Consider the following 26124-nt stretch of genomic DNA (forward strand, 5'->3'; position numbering starts at 1 on the left):
GAATGTTGAGTTTTCAACAACTCTGAGAATATTATTACTTTAACATTTCTAAAACTAAGATAATTGAAATTTTGACAAGAATTTTTTAAAATTTTTGAACAATGTTAAATGTCTGCGAAGATTTTTATTACTTTTAAAAATAATTTATTGTTAGCAATTATCTTAATTATAGGACCTTAATTCGTCGGAAGAATTAGTAAGTGAGATTCAGACGAATTAATTACTTTTTTGTACTGAGATTAACTTCACAAATACTAAAATGTAATAATTATATAGAAATAGTAGAAATTCGTGGAAATTGCAGACAGTTAATGTTTTACTATGAAGATACTAAAACTATCCTTACTCGTTTCTTCCACGTAAACTAGGTCTTTATTTAACGATTTTTGCCTTAATAGACCAACAATTGTGGACGGCACTGTACTATAAAAATTAATAATTCGTAAAATTCCTTCAACTAGTTCAACTTTGTTTAACTCGAGCCGGAGCGAAATTGAGGAGCGTTTCAAGAAAAGTTTTGACGTCTCCTAATTGTGCCATTTAGTGTTCAACCCTTTTTTAGCAAGAAAAGAAAAGAAAAGAAAAGAGAGTGGTGGAGGGGGAGGTGGGCAGGATTAACAGTAATACAGACTATTTTCTCGCCCCTTTTATGCAATTAAAGAAAAAGAAGTTGACCAAAGAGCGAAAAAGAAGGGGATGATGTGAAGAAAGTTTATTCGAAATTCTTTTCTTTTATAGCGTTGGTGCTACGCGACAAGCAGCATTGTATGTGCGTCGCACTTACCGAACGCTTTGTCGCAGCAACATAATTGGAATCACTGGACCGTTGGCGTCGGTCGTTTCGACTAATTATCATCGTGTTAATTAAAACGTACTGGTCGGTACGTGCATTTGGATCCATTATCATATAATACACCTGGTCCTGGGTCACATTTCCGCTACCCTCTAAAATCTTCTCGGCGTTGAATGATGACAATTAAAACACATTTCAAAAAAGAAAAATAAATAAACGAAAGAAGAGAAAATTTCCCCAAGGATAATTTTACCTCATTTTCAACCCCCTATTCATTTTCATGACATTTTATTTTATCCCCCTTTTTCATTCTGTATAATAAAGAAAAGTCCTCTAATAAATATTCATATATACATTCACATTTTTTTTTCTATATGTTTCATAAATATTAATCAAAAAAATTTCTTTACCGAACATCAAATTTAATGAAGGAGTAGAAAATCTTCGTCCATATCTTATTTTAGAAAAAAATTTTTTTCCCCTCTAATTTCTTATTGGAAATTTAATTCAATGTTTTCTTTTTTATTTATTTCGAAATTTCATGAATTTTAACGAATAGTATTAGTAAGAGTTAAATCTATCAAAATTCACATACGTGTATATTTCCTTTGTTCTTGTCAATTTCAACATTGTTACATCAATGAGAAGTAATCTCATAATCCGCATATCAAATCCCTCCCCTTATGTATCACAACAAATTAATGATTTAGTGGTAATTACATTCACCATTAACCAATGTACAATTTTCTCTCAACTCAATTACATAAATCAAAGCAACATTTATAGTTCAGTTTGTAATGTGATTTTGGAATTGTAAAATATAATTAACTGGAAACACAAATATAATGTTTCAAATTCCTTAATTGTTGATGGAACTTTAAAAAATATTCACTAGGGTAAGTGCGTCAATTGCTGCGGGTGCTTCAGTTTCTGCGGCATTTTAATAATTTAAGTGAATACATTTGTTCAGGGCACAAATAATTTTGAAATTTTTTTTAAAAATTACTTAACGATGTAAGTTTTAAAATAGATATAGGAAGTATATACCAAAACATAATATTTATGTATTTAATTTTAATTAAAAGTTGACGTGTTCAAGGTTTTATTTATTTTCATTGCTAACTTTGCTGGCGGTGCAAAAATACCTACATAAAAAAGGCTTTATTATTGTTTTTAGACTTAAAGTGGTTATTATTATGATGATTTTAGATAAAGAAAACCTTGTTTTAAAAGAAACATTAAACTTTACTTTATTTTTGTCTGTTATTATATTTTATTTTTAAGAGTAGTAATTAACACAGAATTTGGACTTGATTTAATTTCTGCGCCCTCAGAAAATCAACTAAGACTGGTTACAATAGACTATCTATTTTGAAAAAGAGCAAGAAAAAATTATGAAAATGAAAGAAAAAATGAAGATTATGGAGGAAAAACTAAAGAAAATTTAATAAATACATAAATTAATTAAGGAAGAATTCTGTTATTAAGTTTTAACTAAATGTTTCAAAAATGTGATAATTCAGAAATTATTTGTTACTTTTGTTAATATATGATATATATTTATTTGTAATAAATTTATATTCTATTCAATTAAGCATTGATTAAAATCATTGTCCCATTTTGATTTCATAGTAGTTTGCGGTATTATACACATAAACACGAAATTATGCGCAGAAACTGATCCACAGGAATTAAATTCGCGCAGCAACTGATGCGCAGAAACTGACTCAAACGCGCAGAATTAAACGCATTGAATATTATTTTTAATTCATTAAATTTATTAAAATAAATTATATTTTAGAGATGTTATTTATTGTAAACATATCTTAATAACACAAACTACAAATTTAATAAGACATAAGTTCAATTTGATCAATATAAAAATTATATTTTATAGTTAAAAGACGTCTTGACCAAAATACCGCAGGAATTAGTACACTTACCCTAAATCTGAATTAGCAGATGGTTGTCAACTAATTTGGAAAAAACATGCAATACTTGCAAGAACTAAAGCCAAAAAAAAAACATAAAATTTTCTCTAAATTAAAGAAAATTGAACAATATATCCATAAAACCAAGTAGATAAATTCGATTGTAGGACAAAAGTTCGAAATCGGAAGTTCCAAACTAAAAGTTCCAATCCAAAAGTTCCAATATATAAAATGTCAAATTTAAAAAAATTCTAAAATAACAAATAAGTATGTTGTTCCAAAATTAAATAAGTCCCAATGTTGAAAATCTCAAAATACACGTAAGTGACAACATAATAAAAATTGAATTAATTTGAAAAGAATCAGTAAATAAAAAATATATTATTACATTAACAATAATAATTATGGGACGCATGATTATTCCCCAAATGTCATTTTTCCGAAATGTCATTTTACCGAACTGCACTTTTGCGAATAGTCATTTTTGCGAATTGTCACTTTTGTGAAATGTCACTTTTGCGAATTGTCATTTTTGCGAAAAGCTATTTTTGCAAATTGTCATTTTTGCGAATAGCCATTTTTACGAATTGTCAATTTTCTGAAAAGTCATTTTTGCGAATCGTAATTTTTACGATTTGTCAATTTTTCGAAAACTCATTTTTGTGAATTGTCATTTTTACGAAAAGACATTTTTGTGAAATATCATTTTTGCGAAAAGCCATTTTTGCGAAAAGTCATTTTTACGAATTGCCATTTTTGCGAATGGTCATTTTAAAGAAATGACATTTTTGCGAAAAATACAATAGTGAATTTATAGACCTACAAGTTTTCTATTGTATTTTTCGCAAACATGACTTTTCGGAAATTTGACAATTCGTAAAAATGTCGATTCGCAAAAATGACTTTTCGGAAAATTGACAATTCGTAAAAATGGCGATTCGCAAAAATGACAATTCGCAAAAATAACAATTCGTAAAAATAACTCTTCGCAAAAATGACAATTCGCAAAAATGACAATTCGCAAAAATAACAATTCGTAAAGATAACTTTTCGCAAAAATGACTATTCGCAAAAATGACAATTCGTAAAAATGGCAATTCGTAAAAATGGCGATTCGCAAAAGTGACAATTCGCAAAAATGTCAATTCGCAAATATGATTTTTCGCAAAAATGGAAATTCGTAAAAATGGTGATTCGCAAAAGTGACAATTCGCAAAAATGACATTTCTCAAAAATGACAATTCGCAAAAATGACTTTTCGAAAAAATTACAATTCGTAAAAATGGCGATTCGCAAAAATAACTTTTCGGAAAATTGACAATTCGTAAAAATGGCGATTCGCAAAAATGACAATTCGCAAAAATAGCTTTTCGAAAAAATGACAATTCGCAAAAGTGGCATTTCGCAAAATTGGCTTTTCGCAAAAATGACTATTCGCAAAAGTGCAGTTCGGTAAAATGACATTTAGCAAACATGACTTTTCGGAAATTTGACAATTCGTAAAAATGTGGATTCGCAAAAATGACTTTTCGGAAAATTGACAATTCGTAAAAATGGCGATTCGCAAAAATGACAATTCGCAAAAATAACAATTCGTAAAAATAACTCTTCGCAAAAATGACAATTCGCAAAAATAACAATTCGTAAAGATAACTTTTCGCAAAAATGACAATTCGTAAAAATGGCAATTCGTAAAAATGGCGATTCGCAAAAGTGACAATTCGCAAAAATGTCAATTCGCAAATATGATTTTTCGCAAAAATGGAAATTCGTAAAAATGGTGATTCACAAAAGTGACAATTCGCAAAAATGACATTTCTCAAAAATGACAATTCGCAAAAATGACTTTTCGAAAAAATTACAATTCGTAAAAATGGCGATTCGCAAAAATAACTTTTCGGAAAATTGACAATTCGTAAAAATGGCGATTCGCAAAAATGACAATTCGCAAAAATAGCTTTTCGAAAAAATGACAATTCGCAAAAGTGGCATTTCGCAAAATTGGCTTTTCGCAAAAATGACTATTCGCAAAAGTGCAGTTCGGTAAAATGACATTTAGGAAAAATGACATATGGGGAATAATCATGCGCCCCAATAATTATTAACAGTATAGCACATGTTATTAATAACTAAATGATTAAAATAAAAAATATTAATGAAATAGTAAATTTTTAATAAATAAAATCCTATCAAATGATTTAACTTTAATTATATTTAATAATGCTATTTACACATGAAACACATTTATGCCATTGGGAGAAACTGTTTCAAAAAAATATTGTCATTTAATTCCGTTTCATTTGGAATTTAGACGAATTTATAAAATTTCAAGTGGATCAGCTATTTTATTTGTCCGCCGCCATTTTGTTTATCATAATTCTTAGAAGTGACGGAATGCAGCACTAAAAAGTTTCTGAATTTCAAGTTTGAATTTGAAAGAAAATGTTGGGCCTTTACGTATTTGGAAATAAGAATTATTTTGACTTTTGACCGAAAAATTCCATTTTTTGTGAAATAACTTGTTTCTAGTAAATCTAAAAATATTTTGAGTCCATGGTTTAAGAAATTAAAAGGTTTTGTGTTTCTACGAAGAAAGTTTGTAATTAACATTAATTTCAAATTCAAAATCAACGATCCCAAAAATTTAAAAAGAATGGCTTTAATCCCTGTCGTCTGCTATTCAAAAACCGACATTTTTCTGCCCTTGGTATAAAAATAGTTTTTTCTATTGTTATACCTGAATATATAAATAAAATAATTTCAAAAAATTATTAATTTTAATTTAATACGTAAAATTAATTTTTTAATTTAATAATTATTTTTATTAAAATCATTTTTAAAAATTATCTTCTTATATATTGTTTAAACCAATTTAATTAATAATCTATTTATTTGCGGCTTTTGCAAACGTTATAAGTCCACGTTAAAATATATATTGAACGTACCTATTCAAATGCAAATTCGCAATTCTCATTTTTACTGAGACTGAGTTTTGTTTCGTCTTTTTTTTCGAGCCATAAGAAAATAAAAGAATAATTGAAAAACAATCATTTCATTCATCAATTCATCAGCACTTTTGATTTCAGGCGAAATTGGAAACCAAAGCGCTTAAGGCAAAAAGGCCAGGCTTCACAGATGAACGTTACAACGAGACGAGTTATTACGTGGAAAATGGTGAGTATCATTTTTTTTCTCTCTCTCTCTCATCGACAAACTGCGGAGAATTTATCTAGATAAAGTTTGTCTCATTTTTTTCATTTTTATAAAATGGTTTATTTCATACTTGAAAAATCTTTAGGTATTCCACGTATATATAGGAAACAATTTAAAAAATGTATTATTAAATAATGAGACTCTATGGTTTGCGACGTTTTCAAAAATTATGATCTAGGTAAAGTTTTTGATATTTTTAAATTGGGAAAATTATTTCGACTTTGTTTTCTGCTTATCTGGTAATTTCGTTGAAAATGTTAACTCACCAAAATCCCAGTTTCTAATAAGCTTAGATACGAGCTTTAGAAAGGGGTGCGCTTGAGAATTTAAAGGAAGGGTATAGAAATACAGGGCCGAAGGTTTATTTTTTTTCAAACGTAAAATAAAAAAAATTTATTTGAAACAAGTAAGCGATTATGAATGACTATTATCACTTTTTCCTGCATTAACAGCCTTTGCCGCATCATTTAATAGTAGGGGAGAAAAATAATCTCTTAAACTTTTATTCTAAGCCAAATAAAAATACATATTTTTTTCATTCTAATCCTTTCGTGCCCCCTAGCCAGTGGATTTTATTGAAACTTGTTTCTTAAGGGTTTTTGGAGTCACTGATTACGAATCTAAACCCAGATTTTCAAAATTTTCAAAATTCAAAATGGTGGATCCAATATGGCGGACATTTTTTTCAAAATTGCTCAAATTTGCAGAAAACTTGTTACTCCGGGGTTTTTGGGGTCGCTGATTACGAATCTGGAGTCAGATTTTCAAAATTCAAAATGGCGACTCCAAAAACCCCCGAGTAACAAGTTTCAAGCAAATTTGAGCAGATTTAAAAAAATGTCCACTATTTTGAATTTTAAAAATTTTGAAATCCTGACTTTAGATTAGTAATCAGCGGCACAGAAAACCCCCGAGTAACAAATTTTATGCAAATTTGAGCAATTTTACAAAAAAATGTCCGCCATATTAGATCCGCCATTTTGAATTTTTTAAAGTTTGAAAAATTTTGTTATTCACACATAAAGTAATTATAATAAATATATATATATATATTACATTAACATTGAAATCTTATAATGTTCACTTGATTTTTATAGTCACACTGTGAAAAAAAGATTCTAAATTATAGCTGATTTCGGTATTTAAAAATTTTAAATTAAAACAAAATGGGTCTTACAAATTCTTATTTAAACTGAAACACAATCTGACTTCATTTTACTAGAAATTTAGGGCAATAGAGTGAAGAAAAAATTAGAAACTTTACAACGAAATACTTTGAATTTCAAATAAACTTTTCATTTCTTTAGATTAAAAAATAATATGTCAAATTAATTAACTTTATATTTATACAAAGGAAAACAAATTAAAAAATACCCTCCCTTTTCATCATTAGAATTCAGAATTCTTCATCTAAAAAGAAGAAAGAATTTTGCATAATAAAGTACAGCGTTATCTAGCAGAAATTTAAAGTTTTCACAGACAAAAATGTGAAAACATACAAACACGCATTCGAGTTGAGAGCATGAAAAGACGGGCAGAGGGCTAGTCTACTTTTTTAGTTGTAAATTACTTTAATTTAAGACTTTTATTTCTACAGTGCCAGCAATGTTTGTTATTTTTTTAATTATTATATTAGTTTTTAAAGAGAAAAGCAATATTTTTTCGCTTGTTTTTGTTTTAATAAAATATATGTAAGTTAAAAAAAGTAAAACTTCGTATAACGTAGATATGATGTTATATAGATTTATCTCTCTCACTCTCATTGTTTACACTCTGCTTTTCCTTAGTTTTTGAATTTAATATTTTCCAATTATGAATTGTTTTTAAATTTAGAGGAAGTATTTCAATTTTTTTGTATAAAATATTTTCTTGTAATAAAACTTTTTTCATATTTGTTAAAAAAATATTATCCTGCACGGAAAGGAAATAAATATTAAATTTTATGATAGTATTTTACAAATTTTAGGAAAAAAATTCGACAATGAGAAATTTTACTATAAAAAATATTAAACTTTAAAAAAAACTTATGTGAAATTTCGTAAAGTTATGTCAAATATCAAGAATATTTATTTATTCAGAAATATTAATCAAACTTTTACCCTTTAACCTTTAACACCCCCTAAAAGGGAGGGGAAAATTTTTAAAAACCACAAATGTTCTTAAAGGTTTATAGGAACGCTGATTACGAATTCGAAGTCAGTTTTTCAAAATTCAAAATGGCGGATCCAATCTGACGAACATGTTTTTTAAATTCATTGAATTAGCTTGCAACTTATTGATACTCGGGGGTTTTTGAGGTCGATGATTACGAATCTAATGTTAGATTTTCAAAATTCAAAATGGTGCATCCGCCTTTTTGAATTTTGAGACAGTTTCATTAAATTTGCAGTCAACGACTCAAAAAACTGAAAAATAACAAATTTCAAGTGAATTACCTAAATTAGATTTTCAAATAAGTTTTTCGCCATATTGGAACTACTTTTTTGAATTTTGAAAAAAAACTACTTTTTTGTAACGTTAAATTCGTAATCAGCGACCTCAAAAATCCCCAAGTAACGAGTTTCATACGAATACAAAATGTTTTGAAAATTCGAAATAAATAAATAAATTTTAACAAAAAATGTTTATATTTTTTTAAACAACAGCAAAATTTTACATTTTTTTTTTTTTGGTTTACTTTTTTTATACCATCTTCTCGCCACATTGTTATTTGACCTCAGGAATTGAAAAATCACATTTTTAAAAAATGTCATTCCGTATAAGTATGCAAACATTACATTTTCATAAATATCTCGAGATGATGAAGAGCTTTGGGAATGAATTTTTTTTTAAATTATAGGTCTTACGTGCGGACATAAAATAAGAGTACTTTGAGATAGATTAATAAAGTTTAACTATATTTTTTTGGATTTTTAATTTTCCAAAAAATCGTTTTTTTCCCATAACTTAAAAAAAATGTTAGGACACCTATAAATGTTTTTCCATAATTTTATAGAGTTTTTTTAGACGCATCTTTTGAGCCCTAATTGAACATTTTTCGTCCATATTAGCCGGAGATATAAAACTTTTAAAAATCTAAAATTTTTGAAAATAAAACTTTTTTAAAAATTTTATTAAGAAATGTAAAATTATCTTTAAAAGTCGCATAACCAACTTGTAGAGCATTAAAGAATGCTGCGATTGACCTATTTTTGAACCTAATTTAATTAGAAATTACAAAATTATTAGAATTTTAAAAACCAAAAATTGTAAAAAAAATCTTATTTTAAAAATTTTTTTAAAATATTCTTTCTTTCATTCTGTTTACACTTTGAAGTTAGTTTTTGTGTAGGCTTTTGTTTTTTTTTTTCTTTAAAAAATATTGTTTGACAAATAGAAAAAATGCAGGTATTTTTTCATGATTTATAATAAAACAATATTTGAAATTAGAAAATATAAAAAAATGATGATAACAAGTAAATTTTGTTTGCTATATGCTTTTTTCTATAACAAATTGTCAAATTTCGTTCGACTGATCGAAATTATGCAAATTTTTCTCCTTTTTATTTATAAAAAATAGAAAATTGTTCAGTTTTATAAAAAATTATAATTAAGAAATAGGAAATATTTTATGCACAATTTATATTTCTCAATAACAATATTGTTCAGAAACTCATTCTTTTCTATTGGAAAAGAAACATTACATATTCTATTCTATTTGTCAATTACAAATTTTAATTGAAAATGAAATTGAAACTTTCTTAAATTTTTAGAAAATAAAGGAAAAAATTTTACTCAAAAAAATGTTCTGTTACATTTATTTACGAATTTCTTTAATTGTAAAATTATTCAAAAACATCAATAACTTTTTTTTAAAATAAATATTTAAATATTATTTTTCCGTAGGAATTAAAATTTTTCAAAACATTCAAATTCAAATTTTTTTAAATTCAATAAGTTATAAGAGAATTTTTATAAAACATGAAGATAGCGATTGCTCCGAGTCGAAGACTCGGAGTGATAGATTTCTTCATGTTTTATAATAATGGAATATAACTTTTTAAAATAATTTTCATCCTTTCAAATCAATTATTATTTTCTACAATTTTTAATTATTTTTCATTAAAATCGAATTGAATTCCTTAAAATTTTTTTTAGTATTTATAAAAATAATAGAATTATTGCGAAGGAATTTGTAAATAAAAAATAATTGAATTCCTGAGAAATTTTTATATGAAAATAATTAAATGTTTGTGTAGGTACTATTTTTAGGAATTTGAAATTGATTTAAAAATAATTGAACTTTGTGGAAGAATTTTGTTATTTGTAAAGATAATTGGAATTTTGAGGAGAATTTTTTTTTAAATTTGAAAGATAAAATTCATAATTGAATTTTATGAGAAGAATTTTATCACTCTTGAAAATAATTGAATTTCTGCAATTATTTGTAATTTTTCCAAAATTGGATTTTTTTAATGTTTTCAACAAAAATTTGAATTACAAAATTTTTAAATTCTATTATTTTTAAAATTGCTAATTTCATCCTAACAAGTTATAGCCTTGAATGGTTGCTAGTTTATAGTTAAAAAAAATCTCATAAAAGCAGAAGTGTTTATCGTAATAAAAATTTATGTAATAAACAAAATAAAATAAATTAATCGAAAATAATCTTTATGAGGAAGCAAAGTGTTCATGAAATGAACACAATATATATTTATCTTTTAACTTTGGTAGCGATTTTTTGTGTTTATTTTCTTTCCGTGTGGAACTAAATTTTATTAAAAATATGTGAAAAGGTGTTTTCTCTTATATATATAACTAAAATAATATTTATTTATTTATTTATAGTATCATTTTGTGGAAACTTTATATTTATATTGTAATAGAGAATTTTTATGTAAATACTTGACAGGCAGTAAAAACAAAAATTATTCCATCTTCATAATTTTTTGTTTTTAATTTTAAAAAACTATCTATTTAAACCTTTTTGGCTATTTTTCCATAAATTATTTGTCATTGACAGAAAATTGTAATTTTTGTTTTAAAACACCACTTCTAATTGAAATATTAAAAAGAAATTTAGAGTTGAACTGAGTGACTCAATCGTCTTCGCGCTATTCTCTTGAATGCTTTCGAGAAATGCTCGTCAATTTCACCTTATCACACAAAAAAAAAACTTTACGTACATTTTTTCTTTTTTTGATTAATTTTTTCTATTTTTTCTCCTTTTTTATTTTACAAGTAAGACATAAGGATTTTTTTCCGCTATCAAGTGGAAAAATGGTTCTTTTGCTATTTTACATTTTAAAAGTAGAGCGGATTTAAAAATATTTTCCAGCTCGAGAATCCGAGTCTGGATAAAGTATAAAGGTGAGAAAGGGAAGTAAAGGGAAGAAAAGGGAGAATCATGCGTGGTAGGCAGCTTGTCTTCCACTAACTCCAGGATAGAACAGGGCTACGTGATTCAAATCTAGATTCGATGCTATCTCTTGAGCCCCAAGTCAAGAAGCTCCGTGTGTTATCGGCCTAGAAATCCTGGGCCTCCGTAATTCGGTCGTGTAGCCACGAGCAATGTTGGAAGTCACAACGAATAGCTTCTATCCTTTCGTTGTATGGGGGAAGTGAAAAAGAGTTTTATATATATATATTCTTTTTTATGTGCATATCTACCATAAAATACAGTTTCTAGCACATCCCCCATTAAGGCTATTGTCACTGTCGTTCCAACTCCAGACGTTTCTCTCTTCTCAAATAGGCAAAATCTAATGAATGGCACAATGTGGAATAAAATCTTTGACAATTTTTCTTCTTATCGTTATTCCATAATACGCAGAGAAAGATTTTATATAATACTTCTAGAAAAAGAATATTTTTCGTTTCTTCAGAAAACTAATTATTTTTATTTATTTAAACAAAAACAAAATATTTTTTCGTTGATTCGAAGAAAAATCATAATTGTTTAATACAAAAATAATTGTTTCTTTTAATTTAAAGAATTAATTTAATTGAATGAAGAAAATTTTTATAGCAATGCTAATGTGGAATTTTTTTTAATCATGATTTCTTTGATTCAAAGAATCGATTATTTCAATTCAATAAGGATTAGCCAGGAATAAGGAATTAAATTTTAAATGAAGAGAAGTTTTAAAATTTCATTATAAAATTTTAAAAAGTACTTTAAACAGGCCTTTTATTTATTATATTTACTATTTACTACTTTTTTTACGTAATGATACACTTTTTTTTGATAATTCAGCCATTAAAACCTACCATTTCTGTTTTTTTTTAAATTTCCACTACTTTAAATTCGCTAAAATTAGAAATTAAAAAACTATTCTCAAAAATTATAATGAAATTCTTTAAAACGATTCAATTATATTCAAAAAATTTCGAAATTCAATTATTTTCAATATCTAGTATTTTTATCAAATTTCGCAAAAGAATTCAATTATGTATTAAAAAAAAAATGATAAAATTCATCCAAAATTCAATTATTTTCATAAATAATAAAATTTCCACCGAAATTCAATTAATTTAGAATATAATTTTTAAAAAACTTTCGAAAAAATCAATTATTATAAAAAATTTTTATTCCATTCTTCACAATAATTCAAATACTTTCACTAATAATAACATTTTTCATGGAAATTCAATTTTTTAAAAAAAAATTTTAATAAAATTTTAATTTTTTTTAAAAATATAATAAATTATATTTTTAAAAAAAATTAATTATGTATTTAAAACAATGTTTATAAAATTCTTATAAAGAATTCAATTATTTTGAAAACTAACCAAATTTATCACAGAAATCCAATTCTTTTTAAACAATTTAATCAAATTTTCCGCTATAATTCAATTATTTTCATAAATAAAAAAAATTCTTCTCAGGAATTCAATTATTTTTATAAATAATAAAATTTATCACAGAATTTTAATTATTTTTAAATTTTTAATACAATTTTACAGAAATTGCTCAAAAAATGTAATTATTCTTAAAAATTGAATTTCAATTTCTCGAAAAAGGCAATTATTTATAAAAAAGTTTTTTTTTCAATTATTTAGAAGAATTCAATTATTTTCATAAATAATAAAATTTCCACAGGAATTCAATTAATTTAGAATAGCATTAACAAAAAATTTTCGAAAAAATCAGTTATTTAACCAAATTGTTATACAATTCGTTCACAATAATTCAATTACTTTCACTAATAAAATATTTTCTTTAATTTCAATTACTTCAGTGTTTATAAAATTCTTATAAAAAATTTAATTATTTTCAAAAATAACAAAATGTTTCACATAAATTTAATTCTTTACATTTTAATAAAATTTTTGGAAATAATTCAGTTATTTTCATAAATAATAAAATTCTTCTTAGAAATTCAATTATTTTTGAAAATTTTAATAAATTTCTTAGAAACTATTCAATTATTTTCATAAATAATAAAATTCATCGCAGGATTTAAATTATTTTTAATTCAATTTTACACGAATTGCTAAAAAAATTTTTAAAAAATTTTTAAAAATCTAATTTCAATTCCTCGAAAAAATCAATTATTTACAAAAATATTATAATTTTTTGCAGGAATTCAATTATTTGCAAATATGTTAATAAAATTGTTCGAAAGAAATCAATTATTTTAAATACAATTTTAATTAGATTTTTTAAAAATAATTCAATTATTCTTTCAGATTTTAATAAAATTCTTCCCAAGAATTCAATTATTTACATAAATAATTCAATTATTAAAGATAAATAATTCAATTATTAAAGATAAATAACAAAATTATTCCCGAAAATTCAATTATTTTGAGCCATGTTAATAAATTTCTTCGCAAAATTTAATTATTTTTCTAAATAACAGTATTCATCAGAAGAATTCAATTATTTTTAAAAGTAATAAATTTCTTCTTGGAAATTCAATTATTTTCAAAAATTCTAATAAAATCTTTAGCAAGAATTCAACTATTTTCATAAATAATAAAATGCTTCTCAAGAATTCAATTATTTTTTTAAAAATTTAATAAAACACCACACATACATTCAATTATTGTCAAAAATTTTAATGGAATTCTTTGTAAAATTTAATTCTCTTTAAAAACTTTTCGCAATTGAATGATTTTCAATATATCTACTATTTCCATAAAATTTACAAACAGAATTCAATAATTTAAAAAATTTTTTATAAAAATCTTGGTAAGAATTCAATTCTTTTTATGGATAATAAAAATTTCTCAGGAATGCAGTTATTTAAATTAGAATTTACATAAAATTAGTCGAAAGAAATGAATTATTTAAAAAGTTTTCTAAAATTCTTCGCAAGAATTAAATTATTTTTATATAAATATTTAAATTCTTTTATGAATAATAAAATTCGTTGCAGGAATTAAATTTATTAGCAGAATAAGAAAGAATTGCATAGGAAATGTAAAGAAATATAAAAAAAAATTAAGGAAATGTAGGAAATAATTAATTACCAACTATTAAATTAATAAATTAATAATAATTAAATCGTGAATGTCTTATATAGTTTACATAAATAATTCTATATTATTTGAATGGATAAAAAATAAATCTATAAAGATAAACAAACATAAAAAGAGGATAGATATATGAAGTAGAATGATGTTTGAATGTAGACTGATAAATAATTTTCATTTATCTATATATTAAGCGAAAAAAGGGATGACTTTCTTTCTTTTTCCATTCGCTGAGTATTATCTGTTTAAATTAAACAAGTTGAAACAGTTCGCTAATCTAAAAAAGAAAAAACAATAAATAAATTTACGAGGTCTTATCGAAGTGAAAAATAATTTATTGCTGCGTCTCTGGACGCAATTTATGGCGGCAATCTTAGTATTGGAGCTTTTACATTTTTATTTCCTTTACGTAAAGCCTTTTCACTTGTTAATTAATTCTACAAAATCCTACACGTTCGCCAATTTAATCAATACATTAAAAATTTTCGCGTCACTGTATGCGAAACATTTGAAGGAAAATACTTTCATATTTTCACATTTATTTCGTTCACATTTTTTTCTCAAATTTTTAGTATTTTATGTAATTTTTTTTTTTTTAATTTGAAATTATATATTTTGCAAATCGTATTAGTTAATTCTTAATTTCTTTTATTAGTAAACTATTTTTTTAATATATTGTCAATAAATTAGAAGTTATTAGTTTAAATTAAAGTTGAATAACAGAATAAATAAATAATATAGGTACGCAAATAATAATAAGAAGATTAAAATAAGTAAAATAAATTAAATTGCACGATTGAAAATTGAAACTATAAATTTAAAATTCAGCTTGTCCATATTTAAAATCGATATTGATTTTCTATTCCTATTTGAGAGGAACTATGTCTTTTGTAGGATTTTCTTTTTTAAACTGGAGATTTCTTTTATTATAATTCTTTCATAGCTATCTCTTTGAATGTCGATAAAGATCTCTTAGCACTTTAAGGTAATTTAAGAGGAGAGTCTGTGCCAAATTCTAGAAGCAACAGTTGTTTGAAACGTGGTTTTCGAGAATTCGATATACGGCTGGGTGCCAAAAAAAATCTGAGCGAATTAAATATCAATTCTTTCTCTTTTCATTCAGTTGAATAATTAAAATTGATTTTTCATCACTCTAGAGAGCTAATTCAATTAAGATATGCCAATAAATATGGGAAAAACTGAGTAAAGTAACTTTTACTATACTTTATAGTAAAACCTTAACCTTCTGTCAAATTTCACTATTTTTCAAGTACATTCAGGGCTCGAACCAGTGAAAAAATATTTAAAAATACGGACTTTACGGACCGAAAATAAAAAATTACGGACCAATTAAAATTAATTTCAAAATTTAATTATTTTTAACAATTTACACTATATTGCTTTTAATATTCAATTATTATCTCAAATTTTAACTGAAATTCATTTTTATGAAATGAAAATCAATTTTTATTAGAAAATTCTACTAGAATTCAATTATTTAAATACAAATTTAAATGCAAAAATGCAAATAAATAATTTATTGAATAATTGAATGTTTCTTAAAATTCCATTCCCATAAGGAATCGTTATCAACAAAATTTCCAAATAATTAAATTCTGTCAACAAATTTTAATAAAATTTTTAAGAATAATTACATTTTTCGAGAAATTCGATTAGAATTGTATTATGCGATGAGTTTTATTATTTGTGAAAATAATTGAATTGCTAAGAAGAATTTTATTATTTTTGAACAATATTCAATTTTTGCAAAGAATATTATTACTCTTGAGAATAATTGAATTTCTGCAATAATTTGTAACTTCTCCAAAATTAAATTTCTTTTTCGTGATTTTAACTAAACACCTTCTATAAATCCATTATTTTTAATAATTTTTGAAAAAGTTTTTGAAGAATTTTCAAATTCATAACAATTCAATTTTACAAAGTTTCAATTTTTCGTAAATTCTTTAATGAAACATATATTCGAAAATAAAAATTTTAAATAATAAAAAAAAATCTGCAATTAAAGTTTCTCAAAAAAAAATTAATTTCACAGAATTGTTAGTTGAAAATATGAAAAATTCCAATTTTCCAAGATTTAAAGTACAAAAATAACAATTTATTGAATAATTGAATTTTTTTTAAAATTGAATTGTTATTAATAATTTTATTAACAAATTTTTAAATAATTGAATTCTTTTGGCGAATTTTAATAAAATATTTAAGAATTTTTTCGGGGAATTCGATTAAAATTGTATTAAAAATAAATGAAATTCTGCAATGTGTTTTATTATTTATAAAAATTAATTGAATTTCTAAAAAGAATTTTATTATTTACAAAAATAATTGAATTTCCAAAAAGAATTTTATGATTTATAAGAATAATTAAATGTTTGCATAGAATTTTATCAATATTTTTGAAAATAATTGAAATTCTGCCAAGAATTTTATTAAAATTTTAGAAAATAATTGAATTTCGGAGAAAAATTTCATTGCTTGTAAAAATAATTGAAATTTTGCCAAGAATTTTATTAAAATTTTAGAAAAATAATTGAATTTCGGAGAAGAATTTTATTGCTTTTAAAAAAATTATTGGAATTTTGATGAGAATTTTTATAAATATTTAAACATAATTGAATTTCTGCGAAGAATTTTATTACTTTTTGAAAATAATTGAAATTCCGCAATCATTTGTAATTTGTTTCTAAAATTCAATTTTTTTTAGTAATTTGAATTAAAATTCATTTTTAAATCAATTTTTAATAGTAAATTTTACGAGAATTCAATTATTTAAACAGAAAAATAAATAGTTTTTTGAAAAATTGAATATATTTATGAAAATAAATGAAATTATTGCGAAGAAATTTAATAAAATTTGTAAATAATTGAATTTCTGTGAAATTTTTATATTATTTAAGAGAATAATGAAATGTTCGCGTAAAATTGTATCGGAATTTTTTAAAAATAATTGAATTCTTTCGGAAAAATTTATTTAATCAGTAGATATTGAAAATCATTGAATTGTGGACAATTTTTGAATATATAAATGAAATTTTTACAAGAATTTTATTAAAATTTCAGAAAATAATTAAATTCATAAAAGAAATTTTATTATTTACGAAAATAATTGAATCCCTGTAAAAATTTTAATATTTATGAAAATAATTGAATGATTGCGAAGAAATTTATAGAAAAAATTTGTAAATAATGAAATTCCTGTTAAATTTTTATTATATTTTGAAAAATATTTTGAAAATAGTAGTATATTGAAAATCATCGAATTGAGAGAAATTTTGAAAAATAATTGAATTTCGGAGAAGAATTTAATTATATTTCTAAAGATAATAGAAATTTTGATGAGAATTTTTAAGTATCTTTGAACATAATTGAATTTTTGCGAAGAATTTGATTACTTTTGAAAATAAAATGAATTTCTGCAATCATTTGTAATTTCTTTAAAATTCTCTAAATTATATCCTACAATTTACGAACTTTTCGTCTTTTCGCAATAAAATTACGGTCTTTACGGACCTTTTTTTCAAAAAAACGGACTTTTAAGGGATTTACGGACCTAGTTCGAGCCCTGAGTACATTGCACTAGTAAATTTCAGTTATAATTTTAAAAAATTTACTCCGATAATGCAATAAAAATTAAAGCAGAAAATAATCAGAAATTAGCGAATATTTCAGACAATTTTGATTTCACTTTTGCAAACAAAAAAAAGTCATCTTTTTTTAATTGAAAAGTATACCAAACTTTTTTTAAAATGAAAACAATGCTTTTGACCCTTTATTTAGACCAAACAAATAAATAAAACATTCTCCTCTAATTTCGCAAAAAGCTGCTCAAATTTTTTTTTTTTCCAAACCACACACACAATATTGTAAAAGTTTCATGTAGCTGTAAATTAATTATTTATTATGAAAAACTTGGTGGAATTCTTTTTTGAAAATTGCTTAAAGAAATTGGTTTGAGGCTCAGTTTTATATCGCATCGTTTTCGAATAAAAATAAATTCACCTTCAAACTCTTATATTGTATATATAAAGGAAGAGTTTTATGCTGGAAAATTCCGGAACATGTAATGCTCCTTAATTTTTCTCAATTGCCCATATTGTATATATATTGGGAGAGAAAAGAGTAGTCACCTTCACTCTTCTGATAATAGAAACAGCAAAATAAACCGGGAGAAAATGCTCTTCTTTCTTTTATGAGCACAGCACTACAGGGGGGTTGTTGTTCACATCGTAAAACAACATGTTCCATTGCTATCCTTTTGCGTTTACAATCCATCGACTGATGGACGCGTATATGGAGCAGTTTAGTTTTCAGACTATTCGCACGAACGCTCACAAATTAGAAAAACCAACACACTAAAACCCATTTTTTCAAATAACTTTACCTTTGTTTTTTTCGTTCTATGTACCTATATGAATGCATTGCGGCTATTTCAGTGGACAAACTTATATAAAGATCGTGATATTGATCGAGAAACTTTTTTCGCTTCAATTAATTTACATAAATTTATTTTTGTTGGTATTTTGGTACTTATCGTTTTTATATCTAGCCAAATTAAAAATATTACTTTTAGGCACTTGAAAATAAATTTTATTTTTATAGAGGGATATTAGGTAGGTACGTCCACAATTTAATGACAATTTTCCCTTTTTGATATAAGAGAATTTTAAGATGCTACTCTTTACCTTTAACTATAAACTATTTTTGAGATTATGCAGGGTTGCCACAAAAAATTAACTTTATTTTTCTCTGGCTTTTCCCTGATTTCCAGACAGAATTTTGACTTTTTCCTAGACCCTAAAGAATATTCTGATTCACTCTAAAAATTATTAGATACTGAAACAAATGTTCTACTACATTTATTTAAGAATTTCTGTAATTGTAAAATTAAGCAAAAACATCAATAACTTCTTTTTTCAATAAATATTTCATAATTCTTATTTTCCCATTTGAATTAAGATGTTCAAAAATTTCAAATTCAAAAATTTCAAATTGAACAACTCCTAAGATCTAAGAATTTTATTATAAAACATAAAGTTGATCGAGTGACAAACCATTATTTTATATTATAAAAATATTTTGTTACTGTAACTTCTTCGAAAATAATTTTCATCATTTCAATTAAAATTTTAATTAACATTTTCTAGAATTTTTAACTAAAATTCTTATTTAAATAAATTATTTTTAATATATAGTTTTTGAAAAAGTTCTTTGAGCGCATTTTCAAATTCATCTGTTCACAATTCAATTCTACGAAATTTCGATTATTAGGAAATTATTCAATTATAAATATATATTAGAAAATAAAAACTTGAAATAATTTTTAAAAAAAATTAGTTCTACAGAATTGTTAGTTAAAAGTACGAAAAATTCAGATTTTCAAAAATTTGGATTTGAAACTTTTTCAAAATTCAATTATTTCTAAAAATGCATGCTATAGTGATTTTAATAATTCAAATATTATCTGAAATGTTAATCGAAATTCATTTTTAAATCAATTTTTATTAGAGAATTCTACGAGAATTTAATTATTTAAATACAAAAATAAATAATTTATTCAATAATTGAATGTTTCTTAAAATTTAATATTTACGAAGATTTTTTTTTAACAACTTTTTAAAATACTTAATTTCTTTTGAGGAATTTAATTAAAATTTTACTGAAATTTATTGTATTAAAGAATTTTATAACAATTTATGAAAATAAATGAGAACTTTTTAAAGAATTTTATTCTTTTAAAAATGCAAATTAAATTCCTCTGAGAAGAATTTAAATAATAATTTATAAAAAAAAAATTGAATTCATGCGAAGAATTTTATTAAATTTTGTTTAAATAATTGCAATTTTGACAAGAATTTTATAAAAATTTTTGATGATAATTTAATTCTTGAGAAGAATTTCGCTATCTTTCTATTTACCTATAAGGATAATTTAATTCTTGACTTGAATTTAATTTGTGCAAAGTATTTTATTACTTTTCAAAAGAATTGGATTTTTCTGATTAATTTTGATATTTATGAAAATAATTGAATTTCGGAAAAAATTTTTATTAAACAATAATTGATTTTATGGAAAGAATTTTGTTGATTATCAAGATAATTGTATTCTTTTGCAGAATTACTTAAAAATTTTTGATGATAATTGAGTTTCTGCGACGAATTAAAAGTTATTTATAAAAATATTTGAATTATTGCAAAAAATTTTATTCTTTTTATTAAATAATTGAATGTTTCCTAAAATTGAATTCTTTCGTTAAGTTTTAATAAAAATTTTTAAAATAATTGGATTTTTCGAGGGATTTATTTAAAATTGTTTTAAAAATATTTGAAATTCTATCATAAAAATAATTGAATTCCTAAATGAAATTTTATTATTCATGAAAATAATATTGAATGTTTTCGTAGAATTTGTATCAAAAATTTTTTTCAATAATAAAATCTTTTGATAAATTTTATGAAAATACGTAAATATTGAAAATTATTGAATTGCGAAAAACTTTTAAAAATAATTGAAATTTTGCAAAGAATTTTATTGAAATGTTTAAATATAATTGAATTTTTTGTGAAAACTTTTGCTATTCTAGAATTTTGCTAGATATTCGTTAAAATATTTTAAAAATTTGTTGTTTATGATGATAATTAAATTCTTTTGAAGAATTATTACTTAAAATTTTTTTTTAAATAAATTGATTTCTTGCGACGAAACGTTGTTAATTAAAAGTTGTTTATGAAAATATTTTAATTATTGCAACAAATTTTATTAAATACTTGAATGTTTCTTAAAATTGAATTCTTTCGTCAAGTTTTAATAAAAATTTTAAAAATAATTGCATTTTTCGAGGAATTTATTTAAAATTGTATTAAAAAAAATTGAAATTTTATCATGAAAATAATTGAATTCCTAAATGAAATTTTATTATTTATGAAAATAATTGAATGTTTTCGTAGAATTTGTATCAACATTTTTTTTCAATTATTAGATTTTTTGATAAATTTTATGAAATTAATAAATATTGAAAATTATTGAATTGCGGAAAACTTTTGAAAATAATTGAAATTTTGCAAAGAATTTTATTGAAATGTTTAAAAATAATTGAATTTTTGGCGAAAACTTTTGCTATTCTAGAATTTTTGCTAGATATTCGTTAAAATATTTAAAAATAATTGAATTTCTTCGAAGAATTTTATTATTTTCGAAAATAATTGAATTCTTCTGATGAATATTGTTATTTATAAGAATAATTGAATTTTGGAATAGAATTTTTTTTCTGTGAAGAATTTTGTTATCTATCAAGAGAATTGCGTTCAAACTTTTGAAATAATTAAATAATATTAAAAAATTCATTCTTATCAGAAATAAAAAATTTTTTGAATGTTTCGTATTAGAATTCGTGATAAGTTTGATATTTTATGAGACAAACAAAAAAGACACCAAAAATTTAGAATTTTCGTATGAATTTTAAAAATTTAATTTTTTACAGTACTTTTAATAAAAATCCCTGACTTTTCCCTGAATTCGCTAATCTGTGGCAACCATGTTATGTTCTTTTAATTCGATTATATTAGCATTAATATGATTGTAAATGTAAAATCATCATAAGTGATTTGAATCTTTTAAGATGCGAGATCGAGTCCTCTAGTTTTAGCCGTTTTTAATTAATTATTATAATTATTAATTAATTAATAATTTATTATTTAGGAATCATTAATTAACAGGGGACGTTGGGGTGAAGCGGCGAGGCGCATTATTAACAAAAGTTTAGTTATGTTTTGACTTATTCGATTTTTGTCAAGAAAATTAAGCGCCGCTTCGTCCGCATTTCCCCAATTGAATAATAATAATTGAATCAATAACTATCAATGAAAATTAATTAATTGAAAACAATGACGCTTCGATAAAGAATCTAAAAATAATAAAATATCCTTCTCTCGATGTAAAGAAATGAAATAAATTGCTAATGAAATAAGTGTTAAATTGCTGGGATATAAATTGAGTGTTAATTCTGGAAACAAGAAAGCAATTGGGTTTTATATTTTATTACCTATATATTTAATATAATTTTGCTTTGAAATTGTGATTGATTAAGGTGGTTGGTATGTAGTGGCGTAAAAGAGAGAAAGAGGACTCGAGGGTGGCTTTGATCGCAAAAGAAGTTTCAATGGCAGCAGCAATTACTGTACTAATAACTACCCATGCTCTTTCCTATACATATATACGTGCTACTCCTACGTAATTATCAACCTTGCTTAGATTATAGGAGGTAACCCTCTAATATTTACTGTGTATCTATATAATTAAACGAAAACTTTTAATGCTGTACCTACCCATCCTGTATATACATAACTTTGCTTTACCAAAATTTTCCTAATTGACATTGAATTTCGTTAGTTTCAAGCAAACAAATGCTTATTCTCACTTACAACTATTGTTTCTTATCTAGATAATAATTATATTTGTACACTGTCTAAAAATAACTAAAGACTGCAAATTATGAGTAATTCATTTAAATGATTATTAGTAAATAAATATAACTACGAAAATAGTCAAATTTAATTAATTGAATTGGATACAAAACATTTTAGCTACTTTGACATAACATACAAGTGAATTTGACTAATAATTAATCATTATTAACTATTTATTTTATTTATTTATTTAATTACTCTTGTTTTTTCATATAAAAAGCGTAAAAGAGAGTTTCCCTCGTAGAACAATATAAATACATATTATAGCAACAAGAGAAAACTTTTAATAGAAATTTAATTATTTGAAAAAAGAATATGAAACCAAAAATCTAAATTAACGTTTCTTTAAACCTTTCGTGCCTCTGGCTCTGGTTTCAAAATTGATCAAATTCGATTGAAACTTATTACTCGGGGGTTTGGGACGCATCATTATTCCCCAAATGTCATTTTCCGAAATGTCATTTTACCGAACTACACTTTTGCGAATAGTCATTTTTGCGAAAAGCCAATTTTGCGAAATGTCACTTTTGCGAATTGTCATTTTTACGAAAATCTATTTTTGCGAATTGTCATTTTTGCGAATCGCAATTTTTACGAATTGTCAATTTTCCGAAAAGTCATTTTTGCGAATCGCCATTTTTACGATTTGTCAATTTTTCGAAAACTCATTTTTGCGAATTGTCATTTTTGCGAATCGACATTTTTACGATTTGTCAATTTTTCGAAAACTCATTTTTGCGAATTGTCATTTTTACGAAAAGACATTTTTGTGAAATGTCATTTTTGCGAAAAGTCATTTTTACGAATTGCCATTTTTGCGAATGGTCATTTTAAAGAAATGACATTTTTGCGAATCGCCATTTTTACGAATTGCCATTTTTACGAATTGTTATTTTTGCGAATTGTCATTTTTGCGAATCGATATTTTTACGAATTGTCAATTTTCCGAAAAGTCATTTTTGCGAATCGACATTTTTACGAATTGTCAATTTTCCGAAAAGTTATTTTTGCGAATCGCTATTTTTACGAATTGTCAAATTTCCGAAAAGTCATTTTTGCGAATTGTCATTTTTGCGAAAAATACAATAGTGAATTTATAGATACCTACAAGTTTCTATTGTTTTTTTCGCAAAAATGACAATTCGCAAAAATGACTTGTCGGAAATTTGACAATTCGTCAAAATGGCGATTCGCAAAAATGACTTTTCGGAAAATTGACAATTCGCAAAAATGGCAATTCGTAAAAATGACTATTCGCAAAAATGGCTTTTCGCAAAAATGACATTTCACAAAAATGGCTTTTCGCAAAAATGACATTTCACAAAAATGTCTTTTCGTAAAAATGACAATTCGCAAAAATGAGTTTTCGAAAAATTGACAAATCGCAAAAGTGACAATTCGCAAAAATGACATTTCTTAAAAATGACAATTCGCAAAAATGTCAATTCGCAAAAATGACTTTTCGCAAAAATGACTAATCGTAAAAATGACATTTCAGAAAAATCTCTTTTCGCAAAAATGCCATTTCACAAAAATGTCTTTTCGTAAAAATGACAATTCGCAAAAATGACTTTTCGGAAAATTGACAATTCGTAAAAATTGCGATTCGCAAAAATGACAATTCGCAAAAATAGCTTTTCGAAAAAATGACAATTCGCAAAAGTGACATTTCGCAAAATTGGCTTTTCGCAAAATTGACTATTCGCAAAAGTGCAGTTTGGTAAAATGACATTTCGGAAAAATGACATTTGGGGAATAATCATGCGCCCCGGGGGTTTTTGGAGTCGCCATTTTAAATTTTGAAAATCTGACTTCAGATTCGTAATCAGAGACACTGAAAGCCCCCGAGTAACAAGTTTCAACCGAATGTGGTCAATTTTTAAAAAAATCCGCCATATTGAATCCGCCATTTTGAATTTTTTAAATTTCGAAAATGTGACTTTAGATTCGTAATCGGCGACAGTATCAGTATCAGGTTACGGTGTATTTTTAAACCTATACATGGTGGCTACAAAAATTTAATTTTTTTTTCCTTGACTTTTCCTTGATTTTCAGATAAAATTTTGACTTTTACCCTGACCCTAAAGAACATTCTGATTCACTCTAAAAATGATTAGATACTCAATAAAAAATGTTCTATTACATTTATTTACGAATTTCTTTACATGACAAATTATTCGAAAACATCAATAAATTCTTTTTTAAATAAATATTTAATTATTATTTTTCCATAGGAATTAAAATTCTTCAAAACATTCAAATTCAGACCTTTTTGAAATTCAACAACTTATAAAAATATTGTTACAAAACATGAAGATAACGATTTCGCTTTCTTTATGTTTGATAATAATTAAAAGTGACCGGGTGAGAAAATCATTATTTTCTATTTTAATTTTATAAAAATATTGTTACTGCAAATTCTTTAAAATTATTTTCATCATTTCAATTCAATTATAATTATTTTCTACAATTTTTAAGTAAAATTCTTCTTTAAATCAATTATTATTAATAATTTTTGAAAAAGTTTTTCTTTGAGAATTTTTAAATCCATTTGTTTACAATTTAATTTTACATGAAATTTCAATTATTCGAAAATTCTTCTATTAAATATAAGTTAGAAAATGAAAACTTAAAATATTTTTAAAAATTTCGATTAAGCTTTTTGGAAAAAATTAATTCCATAAAATTTTTAATTAAAAGTATGAAAAATTCAAATTTTCACAGATTTTAATTTGAAACCTTTTAAAATTCAATAATTATCTAAAACTTGAACTGAAATTAATTTTTAAATCAATATTTATTAGAAAATTCTACGAGAATTAAATTATAAATAATTTTATCAACGAATTTTTAAATAATTGAATTCTTTCGACGAATTTTAATAAAATTTTAAGAATAATAATTCTGTTTTTGAGGAATTCGATTAAAATTGTATTAAAAATAATTGAAATTCTGCAATGAGTTTTATTATTTATGAAAATAATTGAATTATGGCGAAGAATTTTATAAAAAATGTTTCAAACAATTGATTTTTATCAAAAAAAATTTATGCAAATTCTATTTTTAGTAATTGAATTCCTGTGCAATTTTTATTATTTTAGAAAATAATTTTATATTCGTGAAGAATTTTGTCAAAATTGTTTTTAAATAATTGAATTTTATTACTTTGAAAATAATTGAATTTTTTTATTGAATACTATTATTTATGAAAATAATTGAATTTTGCAATGAATTTTATTAAAAT

General features: G+C 23.9%; 1 protein-coding gene across 2 annotated transcripts in view; it reads left to right on the forward strand.

The window, feature by feature from the left end:
• The window catches only part of LOC122498765 (RNA pseudouridylate synthase domain-containing protein 2-like), a 486414-nt gene that overhangs the window by 354720 nt on the left and 105570 nt on the right, over nt 1-26124 (forward strand). For both annotated transcript variants that reach the window (XM_043606677.1, XM_043606678.1), the window contains one exon: nt 5811-5898. In XM_043606677.1, the coding sequence (XP_043462612.1) occupies nt 5811-5898 (88 nt within the window). The remainder of the gene's footprint in view (nt 1-5810; nt 5899-26124) is intronic.

This window comes from Leptopilina heterotoma, unplaced genomic scaffold (genome assembly GCF_015476425.1).
Source record: "Leptopilina heterotoma isolate Lh14 unplaced genomic scaffold, ASM1547642v1 Lhet_16, whole genome shotgun sequence".
Lineage (NCBI taxonomy): Eukaryota > Metazoa > Arthropoda > Insecta > Hymenoptera > Figitidae > Leptopilina > Leptopilina heterotoma.